This window comes from Haliotis rufescens, unplaced genomic scaffold (genome assembly GCF_023055435.1).
Source record: "Haliotis rufescens isolate VD_foot unplaced genomic scaffold, xgHalRufe1.0.p SCAF_6, whole genome shotgun sequence".
NCBI classification, from domain to species: Eukaryota; Metazoa; Mollusca; class Gastropoda; order Lepetellida; family Haliotidae; genus Haliotis; species Haliotis rufescens.
The window spans coordinates 56,346,072-56,370,222 of record NW_025964334.1 but is presented as its reverse complement, the minus strand read 5'-3'; the positions used below and the strand labels follow the sequence as shown (position 1 = coordinate 56,370,222).

The following is a 24,151-nucleotide window of genomic DNA, read 5'->3' as shown; positions in this document are numbered from 1 at the left end:
TTTAACGATATCGTTCCATCAGTCGAGATATCAGAAGTTAAGATTTACCAAAGTGTCTGGAAACTGAATCTTGTGATTGGCCAACTTCAATCATGCCTATTGCGCGCAATAGTTTCTCGTCGTCGTGTTGTATTTATCAGATTACCGAAAATCAGTGATGACACCAGGTGTCTGCGTAATCGGTAAGCCGGTAGCACCGGCCATTCACACAATTTGCTTAAAACAGTATGTGTCATCTTCCCGAGGTAAAAGAGTTGAGTTTCCAGTTTCCCTCCTTGCCGAACTAGGCTGGAAGTCTGGGCTCGATCGCAGCGCCACCATGTTGGTGCATTTTTAGCTACACGTTTGATTGGACTATGTATAGACTCGTGAGTCCAGCAAACTGTTACTCCATGATAACAGCCTAGTTCGGCAAGGGTGGAAACTGCACTTTGATATTCAGTTAACTCTCTTGCCTCGGGAAGATGAGTATGCGTTAGTTGCCTGACACTTCGCATCAGAAAGGTACATTAGTGTGACTCTCACATGTTCATCAACACTTTCTCTGTCCTAATATAATCTTCCAAATTTCCCTAGCCATATTTGGAGTCACCTTCTGCGATGCAAATTTGAATGGTTGGTTAAAATCACATATTCTGTTGAAAGGTCCCTGTGGCAGGTAGGCTGCTGGGGAAACACCAATATGTTTGCCCCCGATGACTTTCATTAGAATCCCCGTGATGAAGGCGTCCTCTATGGAGACATAGGGCATGTGTTCCGCTGCTTCCAGAACTCTGAATGCCAGTTCTGTCGGCATTACGTAAAAGTTCCCCTTCACATGCGGAGGATAGAAGTTGAAAGGATAACCCTCCTTGCCCAACTGATGCTTGCCTCCTCTTTCAACTGCTGCTGTTTCAAAATACGGTCCCATGACAGTGTTTTTCAAATCTAAAGTTCCCAGAATTTTCACAAGTGCGGCCATATTGATAAACGTGTCCTCGTCCACCTTGAGAATGTACTTTGCCGCAGGACAGAACTGTTTTGCCCATTTATATCCCATTAAAACTTTATAGGTCAGATTATAATAGGATTCTCTAAAGTCTGCTTCGACGATATCGTGGTGTACTTCATTCTCCTGACGAATGCGATCGGATTTTGAACTGTTGTCTGGATTTCCCAGCAAGAACAATATCATGGTATTTTCATGAATGTCCGCATCTCCCCATTTTTTGGTCTTGACAACGCTGCCCCACGTGTCACGAATTGCCTCCCTTTCTTCCACATGGTCGTGCATTGTCATCACCAGCACAAGCAGCAAAGGATAGGGGTTGCTATGGCAACCAGGTGACCCAGTAACAGTAAAATTAAAATCAAGATGGGTAATTTGTTTGGGGCTCTTGGCAAAATATTGTTCCTCACTAAGTACTTTGTCTTGGTGAACCTGTTTCTTTGGGTTAGCTGTTGTACTCGTGTGGGCAACAGCACCTGTATCTTTTGTTTTGACCTCTGGCTTCTTTGGCTGTTCTTGGATGTTTCCCGTGCGAGAACCTATTACGTTAGATCTCGTCAAATCCCGGTGAATGGTAGAGCTGGTGATGCCAGGTGACCGTGTGTATCGTACGACTGCCAATGTGAGGACAACGACGACCATAGCTATTCCAAACTGTCGGCGACGGCGAACAGCTACTGCCATCGTTAGGTTCTGAAACATTAACGGGATGGAGGTGAGTAAGTGAGTGAGTGAGTTGTGTTTAACGCCGCTTTTAACAATATTCCAGTTATATCGCGGCGTGTCAGCTTAATGTGGGAGGAAAGCCCGAAGTGATGCAGGTCTCAGAAGTTTACCACTTCGGTGAAACCCACGAGCACGGGTATGGTGCTGACAAACCTAGAAACATAATCGGGGCGAACCGGGATTCGAACCCACAATCATAGGTTTCCTGCGTTTCCAAGGGACACAACTCTGCACAGCGAATCGCGGCGCCTTAGACGACTGAGCCACCCGTGCCCCCCGGGATGGAGGTGAGTTTCTGTGATAGGGTCATCAATATTTCCATGCCTGTATGTGGAATCTACAATTGGCGTGTGTTAGTTTGTGTTTTGTTTGTTTGTTGTTTAACGCTGCACACAGCAATATTCCAACTATATGACGGCGGTCTGTAAATAATAGAGTCTGGACCAGACAATCCAGTGATTGACATCATGAGCATAAATCCACGCAATTGGGATACGATGTCATGCATGCATAAGACCTGCATCACATCGGACTGTCCTCCAACATTAAGCTGACCGCCGTGATACAACTGGAATACTGTCAAAAGCGGCGTTAAATCCAACTCACTCACTCACTCTTACACGTTTTATGGGGACTACACAGAGTGTATTTATGAAAAACGTTGTATTTTGGTACCATACATGTCCCCAGGTAACCCATCCTGCAACACGAGTATGGCAGAAACATTTAATACAGTACCAGGTGTATCTGTGAAACATCCCATCTCGTACCCGCTGTGTCTGTGCAACATCCCATATCGTACCAGGTGTATCTGTGAAACATCCCAACCCGTACCAGGTGTATCTGTGCAACATCCCATCCCGTACCAGGTGTATCTGTGCAACATCCCATCTCGTACCAGCTGTGTCTGTGCAACATCCCATCCCGTACCCGCTGTGTCTGTGCAACATCCCATCCCGTACCCGCTGTGTCTGTGCAACATCCCATCCCGTACCCGCTGTGTCTGTGCAACATCCCATCTCGTACCCGCTGTGTCTGTGCAACATCCCATCTCGTACCCGATGTGTATGTGCAACATCCCATCACGTACCCGCTGTGTCTGTGCAACATCCCATCTCGTACCCGATGTGTCTGTGCAACATCCCATCTCGTACCCGATGTGTATGTGCAACATCCCATCCCATACCCGCTGTGTCTGTGCAACATCCCATCCCGTACCCGCTGTGTCTGTGCAACATCCCATCTCGTACCCGCTGTGTCTCTGCAACATCCCATATCGTACCAGGTGTATCTGTAAAACATCCCATCTCGTACCCGCTGTGTCTGTGCCACATCCTATCCCGTACCCACTGTGTCTGTGCAACATCCCATCCCGTACCCGCTGTGTCTGTGCAACATTCAATCTCGTACCCGGTGTATCTGTAAAACATCCCATCCCGTACCAGTTGTATCTGTAAAACATCCCATCTCTTACCCGGTGTATATGTAAAACATCCCATCCCGTACCAGGTGTATCTGTGCAATATTCAATCTCATACCCGGTGTATCTGTAAAACATCCCATCACGTACCAGGTGTATCTGTAAAACATCCCATCTCGTACCCGGTGTATCTGTAAAACATCCCATCCCGTACCGGCAAGTGTATCTGTGCAACATTCAATCTCGTACCAGGTGTATCTATAAAACATCCCATTCCGTACCAGGTGTATCTGTAAAACACCCCATCTCGTACCCGATGTATCTATAAAACATCCAATCCCGTACCGGCAAGTGTATCTGTGCAACATTCAATCTCGTACCAGGTGTATCTATAAAACATCCCATCACGTACCAGGTGTATCTGTAAAACATCCCATCCCGTACCAGGTGAATCTGTAAAACATCCCATCCCGTACCAGCAAGTGTATCTGTGCAACATTCAATCTCGTACCCGGTGTATCTGTAAAACATCCCATCCCGTAAAAGGTGTATCTGTTAAACATCCCATCCCGTACCAGGGGAATCTGTAAAACATCCCATCCCGTACCAGGTGAATCTCAAAAACATCCCATCCCGTACCAGGTGAATCTGTAAAACGACCCATCCCGTAACAGGTGAATCTGTAAAACATCCCATCCCGTAACAGGTGTATCGGTAAAACTTCCCATCCCGTATCAGGTGAATCTGTAAAACATCCCACCACGTAACAGGTGTATCTGTAAAACATCCCATCCACGTACCAGGTGTATCTGTAAAACATCCCACCACGTACCAGGTGTATCTATAAAACATCAAATCCTGTACCAGGTGTATCTATAAAACATCCAATCCCGTACCAGGTGTTTCTGTAAAACATCCCATCCCGTACCAGGTGTATCTGTCCAACATCTTATCTCGTATCCGGTGTGTCTTTAAAACATCCCATCTCGTACCAAGTGTATCTGTAAAATATCCCATCACGTACTCGGTCTATCTGTAAAACATCCCACCACGTACCAGGTGTATCTGTAAAACATCCCATCCCGTACCAGGTGTATCGGTAAAACATCCCACCACGTACCAGGTGTATCTGTAAAACATCCCATCTCGTACTCGGTCTATCTGTAAAATATCCCATCACGTACCAGGTGTATCTGTAAAACATCCCATCACGTACTCGGTCTATCTGTAAAACATCCCACCCCGTACCAGGTGTATCTGTAAAACATCCCATCACATACCAGGTGTATCTGTAAAACATCCAATCTCGTACTCGGTCTATCTGTAAAACATCCCATCACGTACCAGGTGTATCTGTAAAACATCCCATCTCGTACTCGGTCTATCTGTAAAATATCCCACCAGATACCAGGTCTATCTGTAAAACATCCCATCTCGTACCAGGTGTATCTGTAAAACATCCCATCACGTACAAGGTGTATCTGTAAAACATCCAATCTCGTACCAGGTGTATCAGTAAAACATCCCATCACGTACCAGGTGTATCTGTAAAACATCCCATCCCGTACCAGGTGTATCTGTAAAACACCCCATCTCGTACCCGATGTATCTATAAAACATCCAATCCCGTACCGGCAAGTGTATCTGTGCAACATTCAATCTCGTACCAGGTGTATCTGTAAAACATCCCATCCCGTAACAGGTGTATCTGTTAAACATCCCATCCCGTACCAGGGGAATCTGTAAAACATCCCATCCCGTACCAGCAAGTGTATCTGTGCAACATTCAATCTCGTACCCGGTGTATCTGTAAAACATCCCATCCCGTAAAAGGTGTATCTGTTAAACATCCCATCCCGTACCAGGGGAATCTGTAAAACATCCCATCCCGTACCAGGTGAATCTCAAAAACATCCCATCCCGCACCAGGTGAATCTGTAAAACGACCCATCCCGTAACAGGTGAATCTGTAAAACATCCCATCCCGTAACAGGTGTATCTGTAAAACTTCCCATCCCGTATCAGGTGAATCTGTAAAACATCCCACCACGTACCAGGTGTATCTGTAAAACATCCCATCCAGTACCAGGTGTATCTGTAAAACATCCCACCACGTACCAGGTGTATCTATAAAACATCCAATCCCGTACCAGGTGTTTCTGTAAAACATCCCATCCCGTACCAGGTGTATCTGTCCAACATCTTATCTCGTATCCGGTGTGTCTTTAAAACATCCCATCTCGTACCAGGTGTATCTGTAAAATATCCCATCACGTACTCGGTCTATCTGTAAAACATCCCACCACGTACCAGGTGTATCTGTAAAACATCCCATCCCGTACCAGGTATATCTGTAAAACATCCCACCACGTACTCGGTCTATCTGTAAAACATCCCACCCCGTACCAGGTGTATCTGAAAAACATCCCATCACATACCAGGTGTATCTGTAAAACATCCAATCTCGTACTCGGTCTATCTGTAAAACATCCCATCACGTACCAGGTGTATCTATAAATCATCCCATCTCGTACTCGGTCTATCTGTAAAACATCCCACCCCGTACCAGGTGTATCTGAAAAACATCCCATCACATACCAGGTGTATCTGTAAAACATCCAATCTCGTACTCGGTCTATCTGTAAAACATCCCATCACGTACCAGGTGTATCTATAAATCATCCCATCTCGTACTCGGTCTATCTGTAAAATATCCCACCAGGTACCAGGTCTATCAGTAAAACATCCCATCTCGTACCAGGTGTATCTGTAAAACATCCCATCACGTACCAGGTGTATCTGTAAAACATCCCATCACGTACTCGGTCTATCTGTAAAACATCCCACCCCGTACCAGGTGTATCTGAAAAACATCCCATCACATACCAGGTGTATCTGTAAAACATCCAATCTCGTACTCGGTCTATCTGTAAAACATCCCATCACGTACCAGGTGTATCTATAAATCATCCCATCTCGTACTCGGTCTATCTGTAAAATATCCCACCAGGTACCAGGTCTATCAGTAAAACATCCCATCTCGTACCAGGTGTATCTGTAAAACATCCCATCACGTACCAGGTGTATCTGTAAAACATCCAATCTCGTACCAGGTGTATCAGTAAAACATCCCATCACGTACCAGGTGTATCTGTAAAACATCCCATCACGTACCAGGTGTATCTGTAAAACATCCCATCACGTACCAGGTGTATCTGTAAAACATCCCATCACGTACCAGGTGTATCTGTAAAACATCCCATCACGTACCAGGTGTATCTGTAACACATCCCATCACGTACCAGGTGTATCTGTAAAACATCCCATCCCGTGCCAGGTGTATCTGTAAAACATCCCATCTCGTACTCGGTCTATCTGTAAAACATCCCACCACGTACCAGGTGTATCTGTAAAACATCCCATCTCGTACCAGGTGTATCTGTGAAACATCCCATCTCGTACTCGGTCTATCTCTAAAACATTCCACCACGTACCAGGTGTATCTGTAAAACATCCCATCACGTACCAGGTGTATCTGTAAAACATCCCATCATGTAATTGGTCTATCTGTAAAACATCCCACCACGTACCAGGTGTATCTGTAAAACATCCCACCACGTACCAAGTGTATCTATAAAACATCCAATCCTGTACTATGTGTATCTATAAAACATCCAATCCCGTACCAGGTGTTTCTGTAAAACATCCCATCCCGTACCAGGTGTATCTGTGCAACATCTTATCTCGTATCCGGTGTGTCTTTAAAACATCCCATCTCGTACCAGGTGTATCTGTAAAACATCCCATCACGTACTCGGTCTATCTGTAAAACATACCACCACGTACCAGGTGTATCTGTAAAACATCTCATCCCGTACCAGGTGTATCTGTAAAACATCCCATCACGTACCAGGTCTATCTGTAAAACATCCCATCTCGTACTCGGTCTATCCGTAAAACATCCCATCACGTACCAGGTGTATCTGTAAAACATCCCATCTCGTACTCGGTCTATCTGTAAAACATCCCACCCCGTACCAGGTGTATCTGTAAAACATCCCATCACATACTAGGTGTATCTGTAAAACATCCAATCTCGTACTCGGTCTATCTGTAAAACATCCCTACACGTACCAGGTGTATCTGTAAAACATCCCATCACGTACTCGGTCTATCTGTAAAACATCCCACCAGGTACCAGGTGTATCTGTAAAACATCCAATCACGTACTAGGTGTATCTGTAAAACATCCCATCTCGTATCAGGTGTATCTGTAAAACATCCCATCACGTACTCGGTCTATCTGTAAAACATCCCATCACGTACCAGGTGTATCTGTAAAACATCCCATCTCGTACTCGGTCTATCTGTAAAACATCCCACCAGGTACCAGGTCTATCTGTAAAACATCCCATCTCGTACCAGGTGTATCTGTAAAACATCCCATCACGTACCAGGTGTATCTGTAAAACATCCCATCACGTACCAGGTGTATCTGTAAAACATCCCATCACATACCAGGTGTATCTGTAAAACATCCCATCACGTACCAGGTGTATCTGTAAAACATCCCATCACGTACCAGGTGTATCTGTAAAACGTCCCATCACGTACCAGGTGTATCTGTAAAACATCCGATCCCGTACCAGGTGTATCTGTAAAACATCCCATCTCGTACTCGGTCTATCTGTAAAACATCCCACCACGTACCAGGTGTATCTGTAAAACATCCCATCACGTACCAGGTGTATCTGTAAAACATCCCATCACGTACTCGGTCTATCTGTAAAACATCCCATCTCGTACCAGGTGCATCTGTGAAACATCCCATCATGTACCAGGTGTATCTGTAAAACATCCCATCCCGTACCAGGTGTATCTGTAAAACATCCCATCACGTACTCGGTCTATCTGTAAAACATCCCATCACGTACCAGGTGTATCTGTAAAACATCCCATCACATACCAGGTGTATCTGTAAAACATCCCATCCCGTACTCGGTTTATCTGTAAAACATCCCACCACGTACCAGGTGTATCTGTAAAACATCCAATCCCGTACCAGGTGTATCTGTAAAACATCCAATCTCGTACCCGGTGTATCTGTAAAACATCCCACCACGTACCAGGTCTATCTGTAAAACATCCATTCCCGTACCAGGTGTATCTGTAAAACATCCAATCTCGTACCAGGTGTATCTGTAAAACATCCCTACACGTACCAGGTCTATCTGTAAAACATCCCATCTCGTACTCGGTCTATCTGTAAAACATCCCACCAGGTACCCGGTGTATCTGTAAAACATCCAATCACGTACCAGTTGTATCTGTAAAACATCCCACCACGTAACAGGTGTATCTGTAAAATATCCCATCACGTACCAGGTGTATCTTTAAAACATCCCATCTCGTACCAGGTGTATCTGTAAATCATCCCATCCCGTACCAGGTGTATCTGTGCAACATCCCACCCCGTAATAGGTGTATCTGTGCAACATCCCACCCCGTACCAGGTGTATCTATAAAACATCCAATCCTGTACCAGGTGTATCTATAAAACATCCAATCCCGTACCAGGTGTATCTGTGCAACATCCCACCCCGTAATAGGTGTATCTGTGCAACATTGCACCCCGTACCAGGTGTATCTATAAAACATCCCATCCCGTACCAGGTGTATCTGTCAGTCATATCGCATCCTGTGTCATGCTCGCGGCGACACATGACACCACGCGTTGGTGGGTATGAAGTAAAACCACAAAATCAAAATCCAAACAGCGTTGATAATAACACAAAACTTAAGATATCAACACGTTTTTAAATTCAAGCTGGAAAACAAGAGGACCAACCCCACGAAACTGCTATATTAAACTCATCCGTTACCAGAATTGATGTGAGTCAACCGTGGTTTCTAAAAGTATGCTCAATTGCGACAGCGTAAACGCAGCTCTCTAATCATGTTCTACACTCGCGTGCCCTCCGTCCGATTTAATATTTAGACGGACATTAATTATTTGTAAAATGTCTGGGGCATAATGAAATTTCCTAACTCATTACCATTTGCGAGCAGTACGCCTATCCCCATTGGTACCTGACTGGTGATGTCTGCCGGGGGTCATTAATTAATAAGAATCAGTTCTAGGTAGATGATGATGCAGAGGACAACGGAGAAATCTGGTGGCTTCAATATTATCCATATGATGCCCCTACAACATCTGGCAACTACCAGTCAAGCGTTGTCACTACTTCATATGTAAATAAGTGTATTAGATATATGGAACCTACTGAACATATCCTTATTCTTAGACCTGCTATGACCCATAGTTAACAGAAAGGTTGGGATTCTGGGGCAACTGCTAATGGGAATATGTTTATGAAATGGATTCACATCTGTGGACTGGTATTATATCTACCTATATACCACTTTATAGTGTCTCCGATCGCGGTATTTAAAGAAAACACGAGCTCAAAGTGAAGCCATTCTCAACAATGCCTCTATCAGAAGTGTTTGGCTTGTGTTGGGTCCGACTTGGCCTGGGCTGTCAATATCAACTTAGAGGGGCGGTCGGGTAGCCTAGTGGTTAAAGCGTTCGCTCATCACGCCGAAGACCCGGGTTCGATTCCCGACATGGGTACAGTGTGTGAAGCCCATTTCTGGTGTCCCCTGCCGTGATATTGCTGGAATATTGCTAAAAGCGGCGTAAAACATACTCACTCACTCACTCAACTTAGACCTCACAGATGCATCATCAAATGGATTTACATCTATAGACTAGTATTATAATTACTTAAAAAACACTTCTTGTTGATCTTTCCATGTTTTATATTCAAAAGCAAATTTCAAATAATTTAAATAACGAAAAGTTTAGATTTATTAAAATAGAAATATGCTACATGTACGAAAAAAAGTGGCACCATCAAGTTTTTGTAGATCTTGGAGAGGGTTTTCTGTCCTGGTATTCCCTAGGGCCATGTACGAGTATATAGCCCATCACTTTATGACATGCCGCTCTATGGTTGGGTATGATAATATAAGCGACAAAACCCATTCCAAATTCCTTGTTCCTATGAGAAAACACCGGAATCAAAATAGGGGTTGCATCGGACATCATTTTTGCAACTGATGCGTCAAATATGGAAATGTCCTCCACATGTCCACCATAAAAAAATATTGAAAACTGAGCCCTTGAAGGGATTTTTTCTTGATAAAGAAAAAGTCGTTCCACGTGCTTATAAATCTTCGAAGAAAGAGCATGCTTGATTGTACTTCAAGCACACAGCGGTTGTGAGGTGAGGTGAGGTGAGGTGAGGTGAAATGGGGTTTAACGTTGCGTCCAAGATTATTGCACTTATATAGCGACGTGCATGTACGTGTGTGTGTTTGTGTGGCTGCTTGTACTAGTCCGGTGGTGAGGTGAAATGGGGTTTAACGTCGCGTCCAAGATTATTGCACTTATATAGCGACGTGCATGTACGTGTGTGTGTTTGTGTGGCTGCTTGTACTAGTCCGGTGGTGAGGTGAAATGGGGTTTAACGTCGCGTCCAAGATTATTGCACTTATATAGCGACGTGCATGTACGTGTGTGTGTTTGTGTGGCTGCTTGTACTAGTCCGGTGGTGAGGTGAAATGGGGTTTAACGTCGCGTCCAAGATTATTGCACTTATATAGCGACGTGCATGTACGTGTGTGTGTTTGTGTGGCTGCTTGTACTAGTCCGGTGGTGAGGTGAAATGGGGTTTAACGTCGCGTCCAAGATTATTGCACTTATATAGCGACGTGCATGCACGTGTGTGTGTTTGTGTGGCTGCTTGTACTAGTCCGGTGGTGAGGTGAAATGGGGTTTAACGTCGCGTCCAAGATTATTGCACTTATATAGCGACGTGCATGTACGTGTGTGTGTTTGTGTGGCTGCTTGTACTAGTCCGGTGGTGAGGTGAAATGGGGTTTAACGTCGCGTCCAAGATTATTGCACTTATATAGCGACGTGCATGTACGTGTGTGTGTTTGTGTGGCTGCTTGTACTAGTCCGGTGGTGAGGTGAAATGGGGTTTAACGTCGCGTCCAAGATTATTGCACTTATATAGCGACGTGCATGCACGTGTGTGTGTTTGTGTGGCTGCTGGTACTAGTCCGGTGGTGAGGTGAAATGGGGTTTAACGTCGCGTCCAAGATTATTGCACTTATATAGCGACGTGCATGTACGTGTGTGTGTTTGTGTGGCTGCTTGTACTAGTCCGGTGGTGAGGTGAAATGGGGTTTAACGTCGCGTCCAAGATTATTGCACTTATATAGCGACGTGCATGCACGTGTGTGTGTTTGTGTGGCTGCTGGTACTAGTCCGGTGGTGAGGTGAAATGGGGTTTAACGTCGCGTCCAAGATTATTGCACTTATATAGCGACGTGCATGTACGTGTGTGTGTTTGAGTGGCTGCTTGTACTAGTCCGGTGGTGAGGTGAAATGGGGTTTAACGTCGCGTCCAAGATTATTGCACTTATATAGCGACGTGCATGTACGTGTGTGTGTTTGTGTGGCTGCTTGTACTAGTCCGGTGGTGAGGTGAAATGGGGTTTAACGTCGCGTCCAAGATTATTGCACTTATATAGCGACGTGCATGTACGTGTGTGTGTTTGTGTGGCTGCTTGTACTAGTCCGGTGGTGAGGTGAAATGGGGTTTAACGTCGCGTCCAAGATTATTGCACTTATATAGCGACGTGCATGCACGTGTGTGTGTTTGTGTGGCTGCTTGTACTAGTCCGGTGGTGAGGTGAAATGGGGTTTAACGTCGCGTCCAAGATTATTGCACTTATATAGCGACGTGCATGTACGTGTGTGTGTTTGTGTGGCTGCTTGTACTAGTCCGGTGGTGAGGTGAAATTGGGTTTAACGTCGCGTCCAAGATTATTGCACTTATATAGCGACGTGCATGTACGTGTGTGTGTTTGTGTGGCTGCTTGTACTAGTCCGGTGGTGAGGTGAAATGGGGTTTAACGTCGCGTCCAAGATTATTGCACTTATATAGCGACGTGCATGTACGTGTGTGTGTTTGTGTGGCTGCTTGTACTAGTCCGGGGGTGAGGTGAAATGGGGTTTAACGTCGCGTCCAAGATTATTGCACTTATATAGCGACGTGCATGCACGTGTGTGTGTTTGTGTGGCTGCTGGTACTAGTCCGGTGGTGAGGTGAAATGGGGTTTAACGTCGCGTCCAAGATTATTGCACTTATATAGCGACGTGCATGTACGTGTGTGTGTTTGTGTGGCTGCTTGTACTAGTCCGGTGGTGAGGTGAAATGGGGTTTAACGTCGCGTCCAAGATTATTGCACTTATATAGCGACGTGCATGTACGTGTGTGTGTTTGTGTGGCTGCTTGTACTAGTCCGGTGGTGAGGTGAAATGGGGTTTAACGTCGCGTCCAAGATTATTGCACTTATATAGCGACGTGCATGTACGTGTGTGTGTTTGTACGGCTGCTTGTACCTGTACTAGTCCGGATGTCGATTTATAGTGCTAGCTCACTGAGATACCATGCCGCAGTTTAACATAAATACCCCACTCAGACACAGTATACTGACTCCGAGCCGACCAGTCCTTGTTTTAGCCCCTCAATGCCGAGCGCCAGACAGGGTAACAACAAGTACCATCTTTTAACGTCTTTTGGTATGACGCGGCCGGGGATCGAACCCCGGACCTTCCGCTCTCCGGGCGGACGCTCTACCACTAGACCACGGAGGCGGTTGTGAAAAGAAAGCACTTTTGTTTCAATCATCCAGCATGCACATTCCATTATGCTGTTGCTGTTCACAGCTAATGGGGCTGTTAATCCAAACGTGTTTCATTGTTTCGCGTGAGAATGTACCGTTACAGATGTTTATCAACTTTAATTATCGCGTGACAATTAGTTGCCATGGAGATGACTATCCAATTAATCTCTCACGCCGGTAAATACATAATTAATCAGTACCGTTGCAATCAGATTACCTCGGTATAGTGAACACGGGACTGGGAAACTTCGTAACAGGCATTACCTTCCACAACAATACAAGGTTAATCTGACCCTAGGGTTGTTTTACTCGAACAATAGGTTTACCTCGTACTTAGCACTGTGTTGTTTAACTGTACTAGTGTACATGACAAATGGGAAGGACCTTCCACAATACATGCAGAATTACTCACTGAGGAATGTAGAATGTGACAGACAGATTGTTTATTTGAGTCTCACCTCACAAAAATATTTACAGATATACACATTACAGCAAATGCACCGAGCCACCTGTTAAGGGTTACACGCGACTTTAAATATATCACAGTATATACAACATAATTATATAACTTCTTTCAGTGGCATTTAGAAGTTGGTGTGATGAAGTAAGACAAGTTCTATGGATGAATAACTTCTTTATTACAATTAGAGCGACGTTTCGGTGTAGAAACGTTTGCTTGACAAAGGTGTTAGGATCTACACCGAAACGTCGCCCTAAATGTAATAAAGAAGTTGTTCATCCATAAAACTTGTCTTACTTCATAAATATATAAGTGTAAAGGAGTATTTAAACTGTACTCCTGTCACTAGCAATTTAAATTTTTTTCTTCGTTCGAGAATATAAAAGCAGGTTTTGGATGACCAAATATACATAATATGTAAAAAGTAAATTACGTTTATCAGTATTGCATAACTCTAGGAAGTTGGGATAACTTAAGCTGACCTGATGCGTGTGTCGATAGTAACACACCGGCTTTGAGCAATTCCATCACATTATGATTGAGCAATTCCATCACATTATGATTGAGCAATTCCATCACATTATGATTGAGCATTTCCATCACGTTATGATTGAGCATTTTTATCACATTATGATTGAGCAATTTCCATCACATTATGATTGAGCATTTCCATCACATTATGATTGAGCAATTCCATCACATTATGGTGGAGCATTTCCATCACATTATGATTGAGCATTTCCATCACATGATGTTGTCACTATTTCAAAAGTGCCATTCTAATAAACACGGAATGAGAGTCTTAAGGCGGCTTCCAATTCTAATTAACAAGGCTTTATGAAACATTTGATTACGGTACACACTCCAATTCGTTTGCAATTTCAAAATATGCTTGGAATTGGTGGAAGTGATAGGATTCCTGGATTCCTATGTCTGACTGTGCCTTCTCCTTTTGCAGTCCACAGTTATGGAAATCTTTGCCTTTGAATCTGAGAAACTCTGCTTCTAAGGAAACGTTTAAGTCTCTCCTCAAAACCCACTTCTTCACTTCAGCTTTTCAATAGATCTCCTGATATATGGCAAATGTACATAGACATTACTTTAAACTTTGTCACAGCTCCAGTGAGCAACTGTCGATGGATATTAGGCGCTTTACAAATCAATTATTATTATTTATATTATTATTATTATTATTATATTCATGTGCGACTACCCCTCAGAGGTAACGTTCAGAATGACCGTTCATTTCATGTTATCTTCACATATGAAAAGAAAGATCGATGTTTCGTTCACGGAATAGTATGATGTTTTGAAAAACAAATTGAATGCAACGGACATATCAAATTTTGATTTGAATTCGATACATGTTGAAGATAAATACTAATTATGGTGGAACTTTGACAGTTACATATTTACTTATTGAATACAATGATATGTTATTACTGTTACATCATAGAGATTATGACGCCACAAATACCACTGTTGTGCGTTGCCTAGGACTATTATGTAAGTTAAAATTTTCACGACACATGAAGTGTCGTTGAACGGCGAAAGATCTTGTATGGGTGAAGGAGTGTTGGCAAGTACGAATATCTGGACTATATATAATCATTCCTACAGAGAGACCGGTCCCTCTTTACAAGGCTACAACATAGGTGTGTTGTAATCAGTTTAAGTATTGTTGTGGTATTAAATAATATCTTAGTTTAAGTTCTTTACAAACACGCCGAAATAACCTAAATCACGAGCGACGTGGGTGTTTTGTATGGGAATATATTCATCAATGCGTAACAGAGACATAATCAGCGTAGATGTGCACGGAGTCACCAGTGCATGTACAAATGATAAAATGATATAAAAAAGTGTGTGTATATATTAAAAACATATGACTGAATATGACTGAAGCAAGATTGTCGAGGGTGGAAGGTAATCACTAACGAGACCACACAAATGAAAAACAAGCGCATATCACTTACCTCTGACTACTGTGGTGCTACCTGTAAAGGTGACCCAATGTGACTTTTACAATCCAATACAATTGTTCCAACATTCCCGATACCACCTGACTTTACTCGTCCTGCCTCAACGTGTATTACAACTCCAACAGCTCAACTTAATCCTTAATCCTGGATTAAAGCGTTAAACGTTGTTGTGGTACTTACTCCATCACTTCAGGCAGCGGGAATATACGCCCAAGAAGTATGGTCCGAAACTCTACATATAAATTATGAAAGGCTGGCAACGCGTCATTGTTCTGTACAGAGGAGGCAAAGACGTCTACCTCCGTTTCTAAAGGGTATGTGGAGGCAGAGATTGCACATATGGGGAACGTGGTTTCTGGGTGAACGGCTTCGCCTTGACTATTCACTGCCCCTTCACTCGCCTTCACTCGCCTTCACTCGCCTTCACTCGCCTTCACGTACAATAGCTCATTGGATCTCGGCAGTCGATAGTAGCCGATTCAGGGATAGGACATATGATCCCCCGGGTCCACATCGTAGGAACATGACAGCTACTGACACACATTATATAGTCTGTGTAAAACTTGGATGACTGCTTCTCCCTTCACCAGTTGACAAGGAATCTCATCAATGCCAGGTGCCTTCCCTTCTTTTGCATTCACAGCTATTTGGACTTCCTGGAAACAATTTCTTCATTAAAAGATAAATTCCTTGCCTTGCTTTGGTCGTATGTGAGAAGACAAGTTACACGGCCCACCATTGGCAATTCTAGCCTCTTGTCAGAAAGGTTACTGAGGTGTGGAGGCAAACTAATCTTAACAAGAGATGATTCAATGTTGCTCCTTCATAATATTGAAATTACAATAATTATGACTGCTGTATTTCTTAAATAATGCACATCTTTTCTATTGAAATGTTTGCGACAGAGGAGAGTGTTACGCTTGAATTGTTTAAACTTTGAACTTCACTTGGAATAGGAAGTTTACCTGACCCTGAAATATTATCATACACAACACCTGTTTGCAGATATAGAGTTAATATTAACGAACGAGCTACGAGGACTTATATGTCCCGGGTGAACTTAGCATTTACAGTCTCGAGCCTTGGGACCCGAGTTTCGAGTGATTTACACTCATTAATCAGTCTCGTTTATCCGACACAGTGATCAGCGTACTCCGTGGTCATCTGCCCGCGAGTACACAGCCCGTGTTTTGATGCGAGATGAGTCGGCTGGTAGCTGCATATTACAACGGCTGCAAAGATAAACTTGCTTTACAATAAACAATTAATGTTTTAAATAAACAAAACAGGATTAATCACATGCTTAGATTACCTCAATATCATTAAAATCAGATGCAAGTTCTCGCTACCGCTGAGGACATCCAATTACAGGTCACGCGCGCCAGAACGACCTTTCGTTTCGGTCGGCCTATTTTGCCGAAACACGTGAGGTTCTAGTTCTTTTGATTGGCTGAAAGCCTTTCCGACCATAAAAAAAACAACATGTTTATTCAGGCATATTTCTAAAACGACACCACTGTCAAGCTATTCACATCCACTGTCATCCACCCTGTATCCCCATTAAGAGCCAAATTAGGTGCATATATACCCACGCCAAGAAAAAAACTAATAGCACGGTGGTACGGTGTTCTGCATTAACAGCAGATACATCACGGTTACCCCCTACAGATGAGCCATAGCTAAGGACAGACCACACCATAGTGTCATACAAGTGCTAAAAGTGCTAAAGTGCATACCGCCTGTTGTCTTAAACTTGGAAATAAGTAGGCCTAACGCTCTGTTAGCTGATTTGGCCGCAGTTTTTGCCATTGTGTTATAATCAATATGCTCAGTCAACACTAAACCCAGGTAGCTGTGACCGTTAACAATATTTAAAGCCGAACTACCAATACAAAACTGTTGTGTAGTTCTTGGAACGCTAGGGTTTCTAAAATGTACAAAATGAGACTTATCAGCGTTAATACCAGCATCATTGGTTTCACACCAGTTATTCAATATTTGTAACAATTTTTTCAAGTCATCTTCAGATTCTGCAAATAATATAATATCATCAGCATACGCTAAGGCAGAAATAATAGTACCATCAATATTAATGCCACGTTTGGAATCAGTCATAACATTCAGCAAGTCATTGATGAAAAAATTAAACATTATAGGAGACAGTAAACACCCTTGTTTCAAGCCACGATTAACATCGAACAAGGACGTAAGCATACCATTTACAATCACACATTTGACATTGCGATAAAGTGACTGATACATCTTAATTTCGTTTATCACACTCATTAATCCGACATAATGCAACCAACCATGTCGGATTAAAGGTACTTGACTCTATATAGAGAGGTTATCACGCGAGTGTCTTTGGGGATGGTAAATATCCTGCATTAGGAATAAACATTGTATTAAGCGAGCCTTGGCGAGACAGCCACATCCAGACAATTCACCTCCGGAACCGCTTCGTCACGGCGACGTTAACGGCAGCGACGGCGACACAGGGTCACACGACAAACCGTGTACAGGAGAGCCCATGGTATCAGAGCACATCGACCCTACCGAAGAGTGTGTTGACACCTCCACATCGCCTCGACAGATTCATATTGGCCAGGAGACTTCAACGTTGGCAACTGCGTGACTGGGAACGTGTTACGTCATCCGACGTTTAAAGTCATCGGCCCGTCGACGTGCTCTTGCGTGCATTAATGATAAGGGTAACATACCTTGGACAGGACATCCCCCCCACCAATGTGTATTGCACATTTAATGCTGAGGTGCAACTAAAATATGCTTGTTATACTCTGGAATTCTCATTTTGCTGTCAGGAACCCGGAAGTAAGTGAACCGGCTGGTGCATTTCAGAAATAGATTGTACCAGAGGTGAAATGAGGTTTAACGTCGCGTCAAAGATTATTGCACTTATAAATAGTATGTGGCTGCTTGTACTAGTCCGAACTGATGCCGATTTATAGTGCTGAGATACCATGCCGTATAGTCTGTCTTAAAGACCCTGATACAAATATATATCAAATACAGCCCATGCAAGTCTATAATGTTTGGCAAGTCTAGATCACTGCAGTATCAGTATCTGAAAATGAAGAGAGTCACTGAGCTCCTTTTTATTATATTTTTATTAAGATAACTGAACAACTGTTTTTTTATGTACGATATGTTCATTTCAGAGACTAGATTTTAGTCTACCATGCCGTAGTTTAACATGAATACCCCACTCAAGCACACTGACACCGAGCCGACCAGTCGTTGTTTTAGCCCCTTAATGCCGAGCGCCAGACAGGGTAACAACAAGTACCATCTTTCAACGTTTTTTTGGTATGACGCGGCCGGGGATCGAAACCCGGACCTTCCGCTATCCGGGATGACGCACTACCACTAGTCCTCAGAGGCGGTCGATTGTATCATAACCTCGGCGGCATTTGTTTACACTGTGATAGTATATTCATTCATCTGAATGGTAAATCAGCCGCACTACATGAAACTCTTCCATGTATTTTGCTATTTCGGTATCACGAATGGCTCAGTGACGAACTCGGGATCGTCATGTTTATTTCTCGAGTTTTAAATTTGCTGCACCGCTCAATACAGTTTTGACATGAGGGCAGTAGACATAAGGCACTTTTCTGATATGGTGTTCATCCCAACATATTACGATGTGAATGAAAAAAGTGTACAAAATAACTCGTGTCTCAAACTATACTGATTGATAGTTTAGACAATATCATGCGCTAAATACATCGTTAACGCCTGAAGAAATACAGACTTGAGAATTGATACCTGTAACAGTTTCTGCACACAAACGAAAACATTTTGATTCCACTTATGCGCACGAAGTTGTTTCATATTTTAAAGTTCACCTGTGTCTGTTTAAAGTGAAAATGCACTTTTACAGACTGTTTTCAACCCAACATATACACACGTTCTTGGAAAGGTACTATATATCATAAATTCACTTCCATGTAGATTTAAAATATAAACAAAATATTTTATAAGAATTAGAAAACACACCGTAAAATATTACTGTTCAACAAGTTTGTGTACATTTTCTTAAACATAAACGATAAAACCTTCTCCATTATCATAATAAATCTCTGCTAAATCCACAGATGCTTCCTTCCACCTGACACATTTTGTGAGTGGCTGATGCTACCGACATAGCTGGACATGCTTCTGTGAGATTTGCTGATCTCACATTATTTCCCGGAACAATGCCTCCTGGATTATATTGATTTTTGTGTGTCTATAGCAGCAAACCAAACATATGCCTTATTTGTTACAAAACCTAGAATACCCGTTACTCGTGCAATATTTATAGCTCAACAAATTTTAGCAGCCGCAGGATATGATCAACACTTGTTCAAGAGTGACTCCTTTAGGATCGGGGCAGCCACATCTTACACTTTTCCTGTTTAATTGGCTACATGTCCCATTGGCTTCCACCTATGTGTTCTCTGTCCATCGTGTTGTGACAGTATTATCCTTCTGTTGTCAACACTTACTTATGTTATCCCACTCATGTACGCAATTTTTGTTACTGTTAATCCTCTACTGTTAATCCTCCACCTACACACACCTAACAACACCAACCACATACGCCTCCAATAAATTGAAGAATTTGTACACAAACATACCAGAACATAAAATCAAACACGTATATTTGCAATAGTAAGGCGAATGATTTGAAACCGGGTCCTTTTGGCCTACGAGGGTGGAGTGCTCTTAGCCTTGAAAGGGTGGGTGGGGTGACTTGATCCTAGGATCTAATACCCTTGATTGAGTGAGTGAGTGAGTTGGGTTTAACGCCGCTTTTAACAGTATTCCAGTTATATCGCGGCGTGTCAGCTTAATGTGGGAGGAAAGCCCGAAGTGATGCAGGTCTCAGACGTTTACCACTTCGGTGAAACCAACGAGCACGGGTATGGTGCTGACAAACCTAGAAACATAATCAGGGCGAACCGGGATTCGAACCCACAATCATAGGTTTCTGGCGTGCCCAAGGGACGCAACTGCCCCCGTGCCCCCCTCTAGATTGAACTCAGCCTAGGCCCAAATCACTCTTAAGCGATTTAAGCCGGAGATTGAGTAGCATCTTTCAGGGAGAACAGTTTACTGGATCCTGGCCAAAAGAGCTACTTCACGCAGCCGAGGTCGTTCTGTCCTGTGGTTGCCTGCAAATGAATCCCATCAGTGGGCCACCGGTGGGCCAACAAAAACTTTAGACTTTTGTGTAACAATATGCCAACTGAGCAGACATTACCGAAATCTTGATGAAGTTCATCATTAATAACGTGTATACTTATACATTAGTGTTAACTGCGACTATGCATAACTTTGTGTTTAGTGCATGCCACGTCCCTGGTAGACTGAATGTCAAAGCAGATGCATTGTCTCGTTTTCAGATGGCCAAGATTCGCCAACTTGCTCCCAGAGTAGACACGTTCACAACATCATGGCCCAAACAGCTTACCATGCCACCACCACAGATGTAGACAGTCTGTGGAGCCATGCAGTCTTAGAGTGAAGCAGTGTTGCGTGTCGCTCAGGGTTTACCCCCACTTTCCCAACAATAGAAGGATCAACTCGGGTATTCCACCGTCAGGGGTGGCTGCCAGTGAGATCAGTTCACCCTGCGCTTAGAGTTGACTTTCTCACTGACCGCCTCCGTGGTCTAGTGGGAGAGCGTCCGGCCGGAGAGCGGAAGGTCCGGTGTTCGCTTGCGTTATTTCATTTCTCCCGTGCGGAGAATTTACCTGTGACAAGTACAATGCTTCCTTCCACCTGACACATTTTGTGAGTGGCTGATGCTACGGACATAGCTGGACATGCTTCTGTGAGATTTGCTGATCTCACGTTATTTCCCGGAACAATGCCTCCTGGATTATATTGATTTTTGTGTGTCTATAGCAGCAAACAAAACATATGCCTTATTTGTTACAAAACCTAGAATACCCGTTACTCGTGCAATATTTATAGCTCAACAAATTTTAGCAGCCGCAGGATATGATCAACACTTGTTCAAGAGTGACTCCTTTAGGATCGGGGCAGCCACATCTTACACTTTTCCTGTTTAATTGGCTACATGTCCCATTGGCTTCCACCTATGTGTTCTCTGTCCATCGTGTTGTGACAGTATTATCCTTTTGTTGTCAACACTAACTTATGTTATCCCACTCATGTATGCACTTTTTGTTACTGTTAATCCTCTACTGTTAATCCTCCACCTACAATATATATTCTGTTCAATGTCCCTCATTCAGTCTTGCTTGACAACGTATAAGGATCTATTACCGAAACGTAGCTTTTTAGAGTATTAAAGAAGTTGTTATCTATAGAGTTGTGTCTACCTAGCCACATCTGCTTCCAAAGCAGTGGACCATCTTGCTAAGACATTGGGTGGATGGTCATCTGACTGCTATGTTACATCCATAATGGTTATAAAATCCTCTATTGCCCGGGCTCAGTCCTCTAGAGTTAACTTGCTGTTCTGTTTTTCCTTTGGGTATTATCCTCGTCATGCTCAATAGGATTTCCCCTCAGTCACAAGTGGTTGAGGGTATGCACTGGACAAGCAGTAATAGGTTTGGGTAATCATTAAATACAACATGAGATAATTTTGCTCAGTAGTGTAGTTGGTTGTGGACAAAGATTACAAACAATCCACAACTGATCCCAAGCTGCTGCTTAGTACATATTCCTAAGTCTCTGTGTCCGGTGCATACTATCTCAAATACAGAAGTGTCGTCAACTGTACATGTCGCGGACTGAACATTTAAGCCCCTAAATGGGGTTCATGTCATGTACACACATTTGCTGTGTTATTTCCTGTTTGTACAATGTTTGCCTGTTGTTTTTAAGACATACATTTGTTATTTTACAAGCAAACTAGTTTGATATTCACAATCTGGGTTTGAGTTAACAAGACCTTACACCAACATTGCAACCTACATACTGAAGGATAAACAGCCCATTTGTAAACAGCTGCAATGGATCAATCGTTTTATGGACTGACTTTTACATTGAATATATATGTACTATATAAGTTGTTCTTTAAAATATTAAAATATTTTTACATAGTATTACCTAATCACATTGGAATCACCAAGTATGTCCACGAAGGAACTAGCGTTGTACACCTATATGTAAGGTAACAGTAATGAATCAATCTACGTAACAGATAATTTATATGTGTACTGGTCGCTAGGACAACCAAGGTCATCTCTTGTGTTGATATGGTGTACTTGTGTTACACGCTTTTATCAGCCCAATTTGGCTTCCACGGGATATATCGCTTGGGTGATATCACTCGATAAATTCTAGGAGATATTGTTGCAATGAAATTGCATCACAATGCTTTGCATGCCCTTGTGGCGTCATCACCATGACGTCAGAATCAATTGATCCGGGGGGGCGTTGCAAACAGTCAATCGCTTGAAAGCGATGTACAGCGATTCGCCTTACAAGCTGAGATCGCTTCGATCTCAAACCAAAATGGCGGCTGACAGAAATTTGAGTTTGACAGCGGAACAAGAAATTCATGACAACTATCATGTATAACCCAAAACTTGCTTCCACGGGCGATATCGATTGGGTGAGATATGTTATCTTCAATGCAGGACGCTGTGACGTCATCGGCTACCATGAATCAAATGATATCACTCATCTCTATCACTGACGCTGGTTACCTGTACGTTTACACACACGGTACTTGTGATTACTGTTTACACATTGAATGGTTGGCGGAATGATTTTGGATAATAATATGATTCTCTATCTACTTTAGAAGACAATGGGCAGGATATATATACGCAAGCCTTAAGGCAGGTGCTGGTGCTAACGGTAGAGCGACTTGTAAGAAGAGGACTTTAGCAACCCATGCTTGCTGTAAAAGGCGACTATGCTTGTCGTAAGAGGCGCAAACGGGATCGAGTGGTCAGACTCGCTGACTTGGTTGACGCGTGTCATCGTATCCAAATAGCGTAGATTGATGCTCATAATATCAATCACTTGATTGTCTGTTCCAGACTCGATTATGTAAAGGCAGCCGTCATATAGCTGGAATAATGATGAATAACACAACACACAAACTTCTTCTTTTCGCGAGAGCCTGGTGACGTCGCAAGATTTCGGTAATCCATTTTTGTGGTTTTCTCCGCTGTTTCGCAGTTTTCGCCAGTGGAGACTGTTTAGGAGGATGGTCTGGACTGATTATTCTCTGGCGTTGATGTTTTGTATTATATTAATATGCATTTTAGTATTATACTAAAATGCATTTTAGTATTATATTTATATGCATTTTTGTATTATATTAATATGCATTTTAGTATCATATTAATATGCATTTTAGCATTATATCAATATGCATTTTTGTTTTATATCAAAATGCATGAGTTATTAATACACCTACATAAAAATACCAATTATGAATGAAGGTTCAGATACATAAATTTACTTACACACTTATCAAAAACTGTCTATTGTTTCTCTGCATCTGAGTGTGTGTAGTTTAATACGACGCAGACCCGTTTTTTCATAGCAGTCTTGAATAAGCATATCATACCCATGCTCATTTGTAAGAAGATATTTCCACGTCGCTGATGATAACTGTACATGTTTCCAGCATATTTCATGTTTTTCATACATTTTTCACATAACAAAAATCCGCTTTCATTTTGAAGGAATAGAGTAAAAAACGGCGTTAAAGCTTACTCACCCACGCAGTCAGAATAGTGGCCTTCACACTCCTGATGTTGATTCTGGAGAATCTTATCCAGATAAACACCAACCACCTTGCACCTCGGCCT

The 24,151-nt window shown here is 42.9% G+C and overlaps 1 protein-coding gene across 1 annotated transcript; it reads right to left on the bottom strand.

Annotated features, from left to right (window-relative positions):
- LOC124146852 (beta-1,3-galactosyltransferase 5-like) lies at positions 1-24,151 on the bottom strand. Its single transcript, XM_046517335.2, has 2 exons — positions 24,061-24,151; positions 1-1,681 (listed from the first exon to the last, which is right to left on the bottom strand). Exon 2 carries the CDS (start codon positions 1,670-1,672, stop codon positions 533-535), a length of 1,140 nt encoding a protein of 379 aa, XP_046373291.2. The 5' UTR covers positions 1,673-1,681; positions 24,061-24,151; the 3' UTR covers positions 1-532.

Excerpts from the sequence above, each read along its gene's own strand:
- LOC124146852 (XM_046517335.2), bottom strand. The coding sequence starts at position 1,672 with ATGGCAGTAGCTGTTCGCCGTCGCCGACAGTTTGGAATAGCTATGGTC.